Raw genomic sequence first — 15,172 nt, 5'->3', positions numbered from 1 at the left:
TCCACAGTTTGGCAGTTGTGGATACTACTGCTGTGAACATTTTTTTTTAAAGTGGACTTTTAAAAAGATTTTATTTACTTGTTTATCAGAGAGAAAGAGAGAGAGGGACAGAGAGAGCACAAGCAGGGGGAGCAGCAGGCAGAGGGAGAAGCAGGCTCCTGGTTGAGCAAGGAGCCTGTTGTGGGGCTCGATCTCAGGAACCTGGGACCATGACCTGAGCCGAAGGCAGATGCTTAAGTGACTGAGCCACCCAGGCAATCCCCACAGCACCATTTGTTAAAAAGACTATTCTTCCTCCATTGAATTGCCTAGGCACGCTTGTCAAAAATGAGTTGCCCATAGTGTCTAAGTTTATTTCTGGACTCTGTTCTGTATCTACTCTTGTGCCAGTACCACTTAGTCTTGACTATTATAACCATGTACTATGCTTTTAAATCGGGAAGTGCGAGTCTTCCAACTGTGTTTTTCTTTTCTTTCCTTTTCTTTTCCTTTAAGATTTTACTTATTTTTTTGACAGAGAAAGACACAGCGAGAGAGGGAACACAAGCAGGGGGAGTAGGAGAGGGAGAAGCAGGCTCCCCGCTGAGCAGGGAGTCCAGTGTGGGGCTCAATACCAGGACCCTGTTGAGCTGAAGGCAGACACATAACTGACTGAGCCACCCAGGTGCCCCCAGTTATGTTTTTCTTCAAAATTGTTGGAGCCATTCCTAGCATTTTCATATGAATTTTAGTATCAGTTTGTCAATTTCTGCAAAGAAGCAGGCTGGGATTCTGATCGGGATTGCACCAGCCCTGTAGATCAATTTGGGGAGTATTGCCATTTTAGCACTATAAAGTTTTCAATCCATGAATAGAATATGTGATGTCTTTTTTTTAAGATTGTATTTATTTATGAGAAAGAGAGGACAAGTAGAGAGAGCAGCAGAGGAAGAGGGAGAAACAGGCTCTCTGCTGAGCAGGGAGCCCAATATGTGACTCGATCCCAGGACTCTGGGATCATGAACTGAGCCAAAGGCAGATGCTCCACTGACTGAGCCACCCAGAAGCCTGTATTTAATTTCTCTAAATAGCATTTTATAGTTTTAAGTGTATAAGTCTTACCTATCTTGTGTTAGATACATTACTAAATTTATTCTTTTTCATGCTATCATAAATGGAATTGCTTTCTTAATTTCATCTTTGGATTGTTCATTGCTAGTGTATAGAAATATGATTAAGTCTTGGGGTGCCTGGGTGGCTCAGTGGGTTAAGCCTCTGCCTTCAGCTCAGGTCATGATCTCAGGGTCCTGGGATCGAGCCCCACCTTGGGCTTTCTGCTCAGCAGGGAGCCTGCTTCTCCCTCTCTCTCTGCCTGCCTCTCTACCTACTTGTGATCTCTCCCTCTGTCAAATAAATAAATAAAATCTTTTAAAAAATGATTGAGGGGCACTTGAGTGGCTCAGTGGGTTAAAGCCTCTGCCTTCGGCTCAGGTCATAATCCCAGGGTCCTGAGATCAAGTCCCACATCAGGCACTCTGCTCAGCAGGGAGCCTGCTTCCTCATCTCTCTCTGTCTGCCAAATAAATAAATAAAATCTTTTTAAAATTTTAAAACAAAAAATTAAAATATGATTAAGTCTTGTCTGATCTAGTATCCGGCAACCTTGCTGAGCTCATATGTATATAATGGTTTTGTTGTGGGTTCCTTGAGATTTTCTCTGTATAAGATCATGTCATCTGCAAATAATGGTAGTTTTACTTCTTTTTTCCAATCTGGATACTTTTTCTAACCTAATTTCCTTGGCTAGAACCTCTAGTACATTGTCGAATAAAAGTGGTAAGAGGGGACATCCTTGTCTTGTTCCTGATATCCAGGAGAAAGTTTTTAGTCTTCTGTCATTAAGTATGATATTGGCTATAGGGTTTTGTAGATTCACTTTATCAGTTTGAAGAAGTCTTATCTGGTTCTAGTTTGTTGAGTGTTTTTATCATGAAAGGGTGTTGAGTTTTGTCAAATGCTTTTTCTGCCTCTGTTGAGAAGATCTTTTGGTTTTTGTCCTTTATTAATATGGTATATTACATTGATTTCCTTATGTTGAACAAATCTTGGATTCCTGGGATAAATCCCACTTGGTCATGGTGTATAGTCCTTCTTATATATCGCTGAATTCTCTTTACTAGTATTTTGTTGATGATTTTTGCATCTATATTCATAAGAGATATTGGTCTGTAGTTTTCTTGATGTGCTTGTATCTGGTTTTGGTATTAGGTTAGTGCTGGCCTTGTGAGTTTATTCCTTTTTATGGCTGAGTTGTATTCCATGGAATATGACATTCCATGGAATGGCTATACCGTAGTTTGTTTATTTTTTTTTCAAGATTTTATTTACGTATTTGACAGACAGAGATCACAAGTAGGCAGAGAAGCAGGCAGAGAAGGAGGGGAAAGCAGGCTCCCCGCTGAGCAGAGAGCCCGATGTGGGGCTCTATCCCAAGACCCTGGAATCATGACCTGAGCCAAAGGCAGAGGCTTTAACCCACTGAGCCATCCAGGTGCCCCTACCATAGTTTGTTTAAATATTGTTAATATGTATATTATATATATAATACATATTATATATTATATAATATTATTATATTATATTAATATATTATAATATATATTGTTGATATATATATATATATATATATATATATCACACAGAAAAGATTGGAAACAACCCAGATGCCCATGAGCAGATTGGGTTGTTTCCAATCTTTTCTGTGTTACAGCAGATCTGCAATTTACAAACTGATATTCCTCTCTCTATGCACACAAAAGTGAAGTTTCTCCAGGGGCAGAAGATATCAGTCCATCCATCCATCCACCCACCCAGCCAGCCAGCCAGCCAGCCAGCCATCTATGTACCCATTTATACATTCACCCATCTGCCATCCACTCTCCTTCCTTTCCTCCCCCTCTCTCACCTCCTCCCTCCCTTCCTTCCTTCATTCCTTCCTTCCTCTCTCCCTCCCTTCTACTTCTTTCTTCTTTCCTTTCATAAATCATCTATCTCCAGGCATGTGACTCTGGGTCCAAGAGAAGCTGTCTTTAAAAATAGACGGGAAGTGTGGTCTGGGGGCCCTGGATGCCTGGCTGCTGGGTGGCCTCTGAGTCTAGGTGGCCTCTGTGGCCTGGGGTCACCAGCGCTGGAGGCCAGGACCAGGGGCACCCCAGGGACACTGCGCCCTTGCCAGGCGCCACAGGAGTGGGAAGCCCCCTGGGTTCTGTACCCAGAGAACAGCAGGAGCAACCATCAAACTCTGCTGTCCTATGACAGGCTCAGCCAGTACATACGGGTGCTTAGTGAGCAAATGGTGCTGATCCCTGGCAAGAGGTTATTTGAATATGCTTTGTTCTATAAGGAAAGATTGATGTTTCAGATTGAGCAAGCCACCAAGCAGTGCTCCAAGATCACCCTGACACCCCCTGGGACCCTCTAGACATTCTTCAGCAAGCCACCACTGAGGACAAGTACTCCATAGGGGCCCCAGGAGTGGATTGCTGTCTGGGAGTGGGGGGCCTGACAGAAAGCCAGCTAGCTCATATGAAACCTGGATTGGCATTTATACAGTCGGAGTGTTATCCTGTCCAGGAAACCTTCACCCAAAGTTACAGTGTAATACCATCCATACAGTTTTTCAGCATACAGCTGGGTGTTAAAGACCCCTCGGTTTACCCCACCGAGTGCCTGCCAGACGGCCCGGCCAGAGAGGACGAGCAAGAGCTGGACCTGGTAAGCCTGCTAGTATACAGGTGGCAGCACTGGCCATCACCCCCGGCTCAAGAAGGACTTGAGACTTGAGAAAAAAGAGACTTGACTGGAGAGCACTATCATAATTGTAGGAAGAGAAGCATTGCTGTGGGTGTATTTGTTATGTGTACATGATTTTGCCCATTCAAGCTATGTTTGCCAAAGGTAAAGGAATGGGCTGGAGAACGTGTGGCAATCTGAACCGAAGAGATGGCCAAGGTGGAGATTTCAGAGGTCTGTGTACAGCCCGCGGGGTTGCTGGGCCTGCTGCGGGTGCAGGGATATCTAAGCGCAGGGGCATAGACTGGGTGAGCAGTGGCAGCAGCCCTTTGCCTTGGCAGGGAGGAGGGTTTCACGACCCACATTACTGGCCGTTGCTGGCTTGCTGCCATTGGTGATAACAAAATAAAGACCAGATGTAGTCAGTGGCAGTATTAGTTTTTGAGTGCCCTACAGATAATGGCTCCTTCATTGCCTGCCCTGCCTCCTGCTCCCATGGCCACTGACACAGCGATTCCTTGAAGTCCCTTCTGGACTTAGGGCATGACCTAATTCACGTGAATTTGGGGAGGAAACAAAAGGCTCTAAGACAAAGCAATCTTTCTTCAAGGAGACATTTCAAATGAGAGTTTGAAAATCTTTTTTTAAAAGATTTTATTTATTTGACAGACAGAGGTCACAAGTAGGCAGAGAGGCAGGCGGCGGGGGCGGGGTGGGGAGCAGGCTCCCAACCGAGCGGGAAGTCTGACAAGGGGCTCAATCCCAGGACCCAGGATCATGACCTGAGCCAAAGGCAGATGGTTAACTAACTGAGCCACCCAGGTACCCACAGGTTATATTATTTTAATAAACATTTAATTGTAAAACTAAGCCAATAATAAAAAAATTAAAGTAGGAGACCCGCTACAGCTTTTGGCAGAGCCTTTCACATGCTGGAACTCTCACACTGATATATCCTCTCTTCCCAGCCTTTTTGGGGCTCTTTGGGGGTTCACTCATAGGGTCTGGCTGAACTACCAGCTGGGGGCCGTTTTGAAACCAGAGTCCATAAGACTAGGGGCTTACTCACCTCAGGAGACCCTCAGACATGGCTCCTTCATCCGTCATTCATTCAGGAAGCCGTACACTTCCTCTGCCTTTCTGCCTGCCTCGCTTGCTGGTTCATCCTCGTTTCAGAACTCTAAATGCCCTTGGACCTCTTCTCTAATTGACATTTTCTCTCTTGGCAAACTCGTCTCTGTCTCTGTCTTCAGAATTTCTCCGTAATCTAACCACTTTTTATCACCTCCCCTGCGAGCACCGGCATCGCTCGCTCAGGCCATTGCAGTTGCCTCCCCATCACGGTTCCACTGCTTCCGCCTTCCTCCCTAGAGCCACTGTCCTCACAGCAGCCAAAGGGCGCCTGTTAAATCCTGAGTCAGATCGTGGCCCTCCTCCACTCACGACCCTTCCTTCTGAGGCTACATGATCTGTCCCCCACCTGCCGTCTGACCTCACCTCTTGCTCCCACCACCCTCCGCCCCACACACTCACCGCTGCCTCTGCACTGGCCTCCTCACTGTTTCCCACACACTGCCACACTTCAGGGCCTTGGCCCTGGTGCTCTCTGCCTGTTCTGCTCTTCCTTCAGCTCTTGGAGCCACTCCCTCCCTCATCTCCTCGGATCCGCGCTCAAATGGCTCCTCAGTGAAGATGGTCCTCTGACCGTCCCCTTACACATCAGAAACTGCCCCAGCAATTTTTAGCTGCGTTTCCTCTTTTCCATGTTTTCTTTTTCTCCGAAAGCCTTTCTCATTCTCTAACATACTTCATATTTTCCTTACTTAATTTTATTTATTCTCTCTCTGCCACTAGAACAGCAGCTCCCCGAACATGAATGTGCTTATCTCTTCTGTTCAACTCTGTCTCCCCAGTGTCTGGAACAGGGCCAAGCACACAGTAGGTGCTCAATATGTGTTTATTAGTTGACTGAATGGATGGTGTTGGTTGCGGGGGAGGACAGACACAGATGAGATTTGTCCTTGTCTGTCTGCTCTGTCAAGAGCTGAGCCTCAATTGAAACGAGTCTGGACCTAACTGTTCCAAAGGTAGAAAGGACTGCATACCCTATGGGTGTGGTCAGAGGAGACACTCCAGGAAGAGGTAGTGTCATCTGGGGCACTCCTTGAAGCTTCCATGGGACTCACAGAGATCTTGAAGTTCAGCGGGGCCTCTGGGCTGGAGAACACAGCAGGCAGCACTTGGAAGGGGTGAAGTGAATTCCAAACGGATGAAAAATGTTGGGCTCACTAACAAGGAGAAATCTGTCAGGACCCTGAATCCCAAGGGGATGGCCCTGGATTTGGTCTCCAGAGATGTTGTACACTGGTCACTGGCCCCCAGACAGAGACCTCACACCCTAGACAAACATCCCTCTGTAACCCTGAGACAATAGTAATGAAGAGGTCGTACTCACTGAGAGGTTATTAATTTATTAGGGGGAACCGTGGATGGGGGATATTCAGGCAGGTAGTTTTGGTCCCCAACCCAAATCAGCAACCCACCCCCCTAGAGTAGGAAGAGTGAAATGCCCAGGTCCTTGGAGATTTCTGGGCTTAGGTGAGAGTTTGTAGGAAGGAAGGGAGAGGGAGACATGGCAGGGAACAGAATGAAGGAGGGCCAGCCCTGAATCATGGGGAGATGTAGTTAGACACCTCAATTAGGTTTCCATCAGGGTCTCGGAAGTAGATGGACATAATGGGTCCTTTTGCCCCTGTTCTGGGGACCGGACCCTCCTCAATGGGAACTTCACAAGCCTGAAGTGGGAGGAGAATGCAAAAGTGATTCATCATAGTACATAGGTGAGACCAAAATTTAATCCCCAGAAGGTCCCTGATGTCTTTCTGTCTTCAACTCCTGCCATTCGCCCCTCCCTCCCTCTGCTCCAGCCACAGACCAGCCGCATGGCCTGGGGCATAGTACCTAACTGCTCTGTGCCTCACTTTCCTCATCTGTAAAGTGGAATGATAATAGTACCTAGTATTATCTAGTAAGTGGCAGTCAGAATTCAACCCAGGCAGTCTGGACCAAAATCCATGCTCTTAATCCCTAGGCTTTCTCCACTCTACTTCCAAATTAGCCTTTTTCACTGATACTTTCCGAAGGAAGATTATATACAAGATCTTAATCTGTGTTCCCCAAAAGGAGAAGTCATGCTTCCTTTACATGAAATCATTTTGAGTGTTAGAGGGACACAAAATTAAATATTCCCTTTTAAATCCTATTTCAATCCTTTTTTAAAAAATCCATTTTGTTGGGGCGCCTGGGTGGCTCAGTGGGTTAAAGCCTCTGCCTTCGGCTCAAGTCATAATCCCAGAGCCCTGGAATCGAGTCCCGCAACGGGCTCTCTGCTCAGCGGAGAGCCTGCTTCTCTGTCTCTCTCTGCCTGCCTCTCTGCCTGCTTGTGATCTCTGTCTGTCAAATTTTTTTAAAAATCCGTTCTTTTTTTGTTTTTTGTTTTTTGTTTTAAACGAAGTGATCTCTACACCCAGTGTGAGGCTCAAACTCACAACCCCGAGATCAAGAGCTGCATATTCTTCTGACGAGCCAGTCAGGTGCCCCACATTTCAAACCTTCTGATTATACCAAGAAGAAAACCTCTGGTGGATGCTAACAAGTCCTTAGCACCTCCTCAACTGCCAAATCTTCCTTTGTAATGTCAGGCCCAGAGTGTTCAGAGAAAGGAAGTGGATAAAATCTAACAACTGTTGGGGGTTTTTTGTTATTGTTTTTTAAGATTTTATTTATTTACTTGAGAGCATGTGCACTTGCAAGATAGAGAGAGAGAATATTAGCAGGGGGAGGGGCAGAGGGAGAGGAAGAAGCAGACTCCCCGCTGAGCAGAGGGTCCCAACTCAGGGCTCTATCCCAGGACCCTGGGATCATGTCCTGAGCTGAAGGCAGGTGGTGAACTGACTGAGCCCCACGACTGGTGTTTTTATAGCTGTTTGTTTGTTTGTTTGTTTGTTTTCACAAGTTAACTTCCCTTTGTGCCAAGATATAATGAGCTTTTCATGTACTTGGTCAAACTTTTTGCCTTTTACAGAAATGCGTTTCTGTAAAAAGAATTTAAGTTTATAGCTTTTTTTTTTTACAAGAATGACATAATGTGGGGCGCCTGGGTGGCTCAGATGGTTAAGCATCTGCCTTTGGCTCAGATGTCCTGGGATCAAGACCCACATCAGGCAACCTGCTCAGCAGAGAGACTGCTTCTCCTCCTCTCTCTGCCTCTCTCCCTGCTCATGCTCTCTCTGTCTCAAATGAATAAATAAAATCTTTTTTTTAAAGGATATAATGTTTCCCTTTATAATAGATTTGTTTACATGAAACAATGATGTCGACAGAAATAATGAGCAAACAGTTGTGTACAAGCATTATCTGGAAGTGAGGAAACTTGTTCTGTCTGAAATTTGAGGAAGACCTGACGGGGTCATGCTTCTGTTTCCTCAGGACCAGACACAGCTTTCTAGAAAAGAACGGATGTCCAGCTCACCTTAAGGTGCTGGACCATTTCCTCCAAAGGTGTCTCTGTGATCAGACATATATCCAGGGAGCCGGGAACTGGGTGAGCAGATTTAGGTTCAAATTCCTTTCCCACCTCATGGAGGTTCAATTTCTGTTCTCCAAAGCACAATGCTTTCCGGTCACCCTATTTTTTTAAAAAAGATTTTATTTATTTATTTAACAGAGAGAAAGAGAGAGAGAGCGCGCACAAGAAGGGAGAACAGAAGGCAGAAGGAGAAGAAGGCTCCCCGCTAAGTAGGGAGCCTGATGTGGGCCTTGATCCCAGGACCCTGGGATCATGGTCCTATCCAAAGGCAGATGCTTAACCATCAGGTCACCCTATTTGGGGAGGAAGAACAACCAAGAAGTAAACCCCCAAGGTGAGCACGAGACAAAGCCACCTCCCTACCCCAACAAGGTTAAAACAAAGTACAATGGGGCTTCTTTTTTAATATTTTATTTATTTGAAACAGAGAATGAGAGAGAGAGAGAGCACAAGACAGGGGAGGGTCAGAGGGAGAACCAGACTCCCCGCTGAGCAGGGAGCCCGATGCAGGACTCAATCTCAGGACCCTGAGATCATGACCTGAACTGAAGGCAGACAGTTAAATGACTGAGCTACCCAGGAGCCCCTACAATGGGGCTTTTAATGAAAAACAACAGCCCTTTGCCCCATCCCAGTCCAGTCTCATTCCCTAGAAGCAACTGCTTTCAGCGTGTGCGTGTGTGTGTGTGTATTTCTTCTGGAAATTATTTGCATTATCTTCAAATAATATGTAAATGCTGCCCATGGCAGAGACAGCAATTTTTCTTAATATACATTTATTTAGTGTACAATAAAATGTGTATTTCTCCCTTTTTTCTTATAAAAACCCCAAATTTCAATGGGGTCAGTTGTGTGCGCAGCTTAAAAAGCCTACATTTTCCCAGCATCCCTTGGCGGGGGTCAGCCATGTAAGATGGACTGGACAATGAGATGGCAGCAGAGGTTGTGGGTGGAGCTTCTGGAAACCTCCCAGTCCCCCTGAGCTGGCAGTTCTCTGCCATTCATGTCCTCCTCCTTCCCAGCCTCTGCATGAACCCCAACTTTCTACAGAGGTTGTTAAATGAGAAAAAAAAAGAAAACTCAATCTTCTTTCACCCACTGTTCATTGAGTTTTCTCCTATGTACCTCCAGACACAGTCGGTGACTGATAATGGGCAACTTCAGACATTTTCTTGATTTAGCAAATTGATTTAGGAATTTTCACTCCTCTCCCTGCTCTGATAAACAAGAATTTAGCTCATCCATATTACCACCCTTCCCAATAGAATTCTGTCATCACTTGTAGTTCCTCTTTTAGTTCCTTTATAATTTTTAAAAGACACACATACATCTTTATGTTTTGATAGATGAACTACAGCTAATGTCTCACTGGCCCTCCTGTCCTCTTCATGTGCCTTCCCTCTCCACCTCTTCTCTTCCTTTTATCATTTTCCTGTTTCTTTCTCTTCTATCACCATGGCTGATGCCACATCCATTCTATCATAAAATGACCTTATTTCACTTTTTTTCCTTGGCTCGCTCTCTTTCTTGGGACCTCCCCCCGCCACTTGTTCCAAACCAGACTGAGGCATCTTTCTAGGCATCTTTCTAGGATCTTCCTCTTGGGACCTGCTGTGCCCTGACTTTGATGTCTTCCCTATTCCTGGCTTAATCACTTGCTTTGATGTGGCATGCTCTTGAGTAATTTTCAAAACAAGTGGGCAAAGTTTTAGACTCTATATCTATGATTTTTTAAAGGAAACTGTAAGTCCAACATGGGACTCGAACTCACAACCCTGAGATCAAGAGTCACATACTCTACAGACTGAGCCAGCCAGGTGCCCCCATATTTCTAAGAATGTTTTATTCTATACTCACCTTGGTTAGTAGTTTGGCTGGACATAGAATTTCCCCTCAAAATCTTGAAATTGTTCTATTGCCTTCTGGTCTCTGACTCTTAGGCAATTTGGTATCTGCTTATTTCTTTTCCCTATATCATTGAACTACTTTTCTTTTCTTTTTCTTTCTTTCTTTCTTTCTTTCTTTCTTTCTTTCTTTTTTTTTTTTTAAAGTAGGCTCCATGTGCAGTGTGGGGCTTGAACTCATGACCCTGAAATCAAGAGTGGCATGCTCTATTGACTGAGCTACTTTTCTTTTTAACCTCTTTGAAAGATCTGAGGATTTGGATATTCATTTCCACTTTGATGTTCTATAATTTCATAAGAACATATCTAATGTGCTGGATACTTAGTTAACCCTTTCTGGCTAAAGACTGGAAAATTCTCTTGCATTATTTTTATGGCACTTACCTCCCCTTCTTTTTCTCAATTCTCTCTCTGGAAGTTTTGCCTTCAGAGTTTGGAATCTCTACATTGATCCTTTCAATTTGCCTCACAGATTTCCTGCGGGGTGTTTTTAGGGGGAGGAATTAAGTGTATTATAACCAAATTCTACTTCACTTGCAGTTTGTACTTGAGAAAGTGAGTACCTTGAAAGTTGTGACTTCCATGCCCAGGATCTTGGAATAAAACATGGTGGTGTCTTTGATACTCTTTACTGTCATCACAATGTGGTCAATTCTTTGGATAAGGCATGGTGAAAGAGTCTGACTGCTGTTCCTCCATGACTTAAAAAAGAAAACAGTTCAAAAGAGTTCACATTGCCACTGGTCACACCCGTGTTTCCCGTTTCCTTCTCTTCCCTTCCCCTCATCTCCACAAGGACCATACTTCCTCCTCAAGCCCATTTCTAAGGGAAAGTCCTGGGAGGAAACTGAGTAGAGTCTTTAAAAAAAAAAAAAGATTTTTATTTATTTGAGAGAGGGAGCAAGAGCACAAGCAGGAGAAGCAGCAAAGGGAGAGGGAGAAGCAGATTCCCCACTGAGCAGGGAGTCTGATGCAGGTCTCTGGGATCATGACCTGAGCCAAAGGCAGATGCTTAACTGACTGACCCACCCGAGCGCCCACTTGAGTTGAAACTTACCACCCATGTATGGATTCATAAGAGTCTGCCATGACTACTCTGTACTGTTTTCTTGTTCTCTTTCCCCTTGTAGAGAGATAGAGATGAAGTTAAGGGATAAGATGAAGACCAAGACCAAACCCTCTCTTGTTGTCCCCAAGCTGGATTTCTTCTCTTTTGCAAGGAATGACAAGACACAGAGGAGGCCCAACCTTATGATTACAAGCCCTCTGTTGGCCAGTTTAACCCAGTCCCCTTTATCTCACTCCTTAGCTATGCCAGGACAGGAAGGGAGCATCTCAGATGATATAAATGTTTCTAGGCATGTGTGTTTACAGATCCACCTTGAAGCCCAGTAGGAAGACAACACCTCCCCCATTCTTACTTCCTCCCCTCAGCACACTTCCCATCTGATCTTTCTCTTGATTTGCACTTTTTTTTTTAAAAAAAGATTTTATTTATTTGACAGACAGAGATCACAAGTAGGCAGAGAGGCAGGCAGAGAGAGAGAGGAGGAAGCAGGCTCCCTGCCAAGCAGAGAGCCTGATGTGGGACTCGATCCCAGGACCCTGAGATCATGACATGAGCTGAAGGCAGAGGCTTGATTTTCATTCGTTAGTAATTTGTATATTTATACGACATTGGCTACAGAAATATAAGGTGTGGTCTGGCACTGTAGCAGAATATTATGGTTAAAAGAAGAGACCCTGGGACCCAGACTGATGTTTAATTAATCTCTCTATGCCTTGGTTTCCCCTTCTGTAAAATGTGCATGATTTTAGACATAGAAGATTATCCTGACCACTTAAAAAAACAGTTGGATTTTTAAGGGCTTAGAACAATGCCTGGCACATAGCAAGTAGTGTAAGAGTTCACGGTGATGATGATGGTGTTGTTGGGGTCATCTTGTTGAATTTCAGACTCCCTAGCATGGTCCCTAGTCTCTACAGCCTCATCCATCTCGAGCTACATTGCCTCTTTGCCTGTTCCTCATAAGAACCATCTTTGTATCTTTGGCCACAGAGCCTTATGCATATCTAACGCAATGCTAATATCTGTCTCTCCAACTAGAGATAAGGTACATAAGGGCAGAGATTTCTCTCTGTTTTGTTCTCCACTGTGTCCCAAACAACTAGCAGATGTTCAATAATATTTGTTCAATTAGTAGATATCTACTACAACAATTAGGTCCAGTGCCTAGCACAAAGTCTGACTTCTGTTCTCTCCTATCCTATCCTATTTTGTGCCACCCTATACTATTTTATTCATTTCATTCCACTGTGTTCAATTCCATTCAAACCATGACATTTTGAACAATTGATTGCACTGAGGCCCAGCTTAAAAAAAAAACACTGTGCAGTTCTAGTCTTATCAGTGGAGGAAGCATTAGCAAAGTTGCTGAGCTCTGCTGTCCTCATGGATACAGAGGATCCGTGGGAACACACAAGCAGTAGAATGAGAAATTGACCTTTGGACTCCATTGAAAATAAAGTTATATATTAAAAACCTTTTAATGTCTGTAGGATCTGTCACAGTATCCCCTTTTCAGTCCTGATATTGGTGCTTTATTTTTTTTCTCTTAATTGCTTTAGAGAAAAGAGAAATCACTAATATTTTATTAATGTGTTCAAAGAGCCAAGTTATGACCTTGTTACCATAGCCAATGGACGCTTGCTTTCTGTTTCACCGGTTTCTGCTCTTATCTTTGTAATTCCTTCTTTCCACTTTCTCGGGGTTCAATTTGCTGTTCCTTTTCCACCTTCCTGATATGGAAGCTTAACTCATTGGTTTTCAACTTTCCTGATCTATGCATTTAGAACTATAGATTTCCCCCTACGCAGTGCTTTAGCTGCAACCCGCCACCCTCGCAATTTTAGTAGTATATTGGAAATCAACTCAATCCATTCCTCCCATTTTTCAATGCCCTGCAAGCTTAGACTCACTCCCCAGATCCTGTTTTGCAGGCAAAATGCTCCATCCTTACAAATTCAAGGATGAGCAGGGCTGGTTCTCTTAAAGAACCAGAAGAAGGCCAATGTGGTTCAAAATCCAAGAGTGAGTGAGGGATGAACAGACGGGGAAGACAAGGGACAGATAGTTCGGGGTTGTTGACGTAACATTAGGGAGGCTGGTTTATAAAAGGATCCTCAGGACATAGGAATCATGTAAGACTTACTCTGTGCCAAGCCTTGTTCTAAGCACTACACAAAATACATTTTATTCCTCACAGTGACTCTCTATAATAGATTGCCCAGACACGAGGCCCTCCTATTCAACTTTCCTATTCAAGGTTTCCTTCAGGGTGAACCTCAAGATCGGTGCCCAGTTTCCTGGTCCCTTCCCGCACTGCCCCGTCAGGACTTTCCTGGAGTCACCCTGAGGGAGCAGAGCGGTCAGTCTGCAGCCCAGGCCCGTTCTTGCAGACATGTTGCTGTCTGAGCGTGTTAGAACAGGGCCTTTCCGTGGCCCTCTGCTGCCCTCTGCTTGTATTTGAAAGAGAAAGAGACAGGAGGTTGGGAAATTGAATGTCAGCACCCCAGGATAGCCCACAAAGGAGGGAAGCAGGTTACCAGGCCTGGGCTGGGGGCTGCCCAGCCTTGGTGTGAACACCCATGCCCCAGCCCCTGAGACCCAGCTACTCACCTGCTTCTGGAAAGTTCGACCCCACATCCTGGCTGGCAGCATGGCAGGCAAGGTGTCCTTGCCCTGGAGCCTCCGGACAACCCTCTGGCTCCATGCCCAGAGACCAAGGGGCAAGAATGGGAGAGCCACAGGCTGAGGAATGCTGGTGGTGACAGAGGCAGACAGTACAAGTACAAGGACTCTGACAACTCAGGGCCCCGAAAGTAAAAGCTTGAGGTCTGACTTCGTTAGCTCAGGCCACCATAACAAAGTACCACAGACTGGGGGGCTTTAACAACAGAAATGAACTCTCTCACAGTTCTAGGGGGCAGAAGTCTGAGATCGGAGTGCCAGCAGGGTCACAGGGTCATGCGGCTGGTGACGTCTCTCTTCCTGGCTTGAGGATGACCACTTTCTCTCTGTGTCCTCATGCAGTGGAATGAAAGAGCAGGCTCTCTGGTCTCTTCTTGTAAGGGCACTCACCCCATCATGAGGACCCCACTCTCCTGACCTCATCCAAACCCTGATCACCCCCACCCCACAGAGGCTTCGCCTCCTAATACCATCACTTTGGGGGCTGAGACTTCAACATATGAGTTTGGGGGGACACAAACCTTCAGTCTATTACAAGGTGTATATGTAAGGGGTTACTTTGTAATAACACAGAAAAACCACCCATCCCAAGTATGGTGGGGAGATCTTTACTCTACCATAGCCTCTGGTCTATGGAAGTTTGTGTCCCCAGAGTGTGAGAGCTCTGCTCTGTTTGGGAGTCAGAGTTTGTGTCCAGTGTGTGAAGTTAAAAGCTGTCTGAGTTAGGGTGTGACCACTGCTTTGGGGATCTGTTTCTGAGCCAGGATCTCTCTCTCTCTTTTAAAAATTTCTTTTCAGTGTTCCAGAATTCATTGTTTACGCACCACACCCAGTGCTCCATGCAATCGGTGCCCTCCATCATACCCACCACCAGACTCACCCAACCTCCCACTCCCCGCCCCTCCAAAACCCTCAGATTGTTTCTCAGAGTCCACAGTCTCTCATGGTTCACCTCCCCCTCCAATTTCCCCCAACTCCCTTCTCCTCTCCATCTCCCCATGCACTCCGTGTTATCCCTTATTGAGTCGGGATCTCTTGAGCTATTAAGTGTTCTGGGTCACAGGGTGCAATGTTTCTGAGTTCTTTGGGGGGGTGAACTTTGAGGTTTTCCCCATTCCCACCCATCCCTTACCATGCCCTCTCCTTCCACTGCTAAGA

The 15,172-nt window shown here is 45.3% G+C and overlaps 1 protein-coding gene and 1 pseudogene across 1 annotated transcript; one reads left to right on the top strand and one right to left on the bottom strand.

Annotated features, from left to right (window-relative positions):
• The first annotated feature begins 3,053 nt into the window (after positions 1-3,053).
• Positions 3,054-3,838, top strand: LOC116582734 (annotated as a pseudogene).
• Positions 3,839-5,722: 1,884 nt separating this feature from the next.
• On the bottom strand, positions 5,723-14,265 carry GLOD5 (glyoxalase domain containing 5). The gene is made up of 4 exons (XM_032330420.1): positions 13,943-14,265; positions 10,827-10,964; positions 8,303-8,458; positions 5,723-6,566 (listed from the first exon to the last, which is right to left on the bottom strand). The coding sequence occupies exons 1-4, from the start codon at positions 13,982-13,984 to the stop codon at positions 6,441-6,443; spliced, it is 462 nt and encodes a 153-aa protein (XP_032186311.1). The 5' UTR covers positions 13,985-14,265; the 3' UTR covers positions 5,723-6,440.
• Positions 14,266-15,172: the final 907 nt, after the last annotated feature.

The sequence above is a fragment of the Mustela erminea genome, chromosome X (genome assembly GCF_009829155.1).
Source record: "Mustela erminea isolate mMusErm1 chromosome X, mMusErm1.Pri, whole genome shotgun sequence".
NCBI classification, from domain to species: domain Eukaryota; kingdom Metazoa; phylum Chordata; class Mammalia; order Carnivora; family Mustelidae; genus Mustela; species Mustela erminea.
Note: the sequence above shows the minus strand (reverse complement) of the source record. Positions and strands in the feature narration are given on the sequence as shown.

Bases quoted from the DNA above. Each gene is read 5' to 3' on its own strand.
- GLOD5 (XM_032330420.1), bottom strand. From the start codon at position 13,984: ATGCTGCCAGCCAGGATGTGGGGTCGAACTTTCCAGAAGCAG. The intron at 8,459-10,826 runs GTACTCACTTTC...TTAAAAAAATAG, and splicing joins TGGAAGTCACAACTTTCAAG to GGTGACCGGAAAGCATTGTG. The intron at 6,567-8,302 runs GTGAGCTGGACA...CTCCCACTTCAG, and splicing joins AAATGGTCCAGCACCTTAAG to GCTTGTGAAGTTCCCATTGA.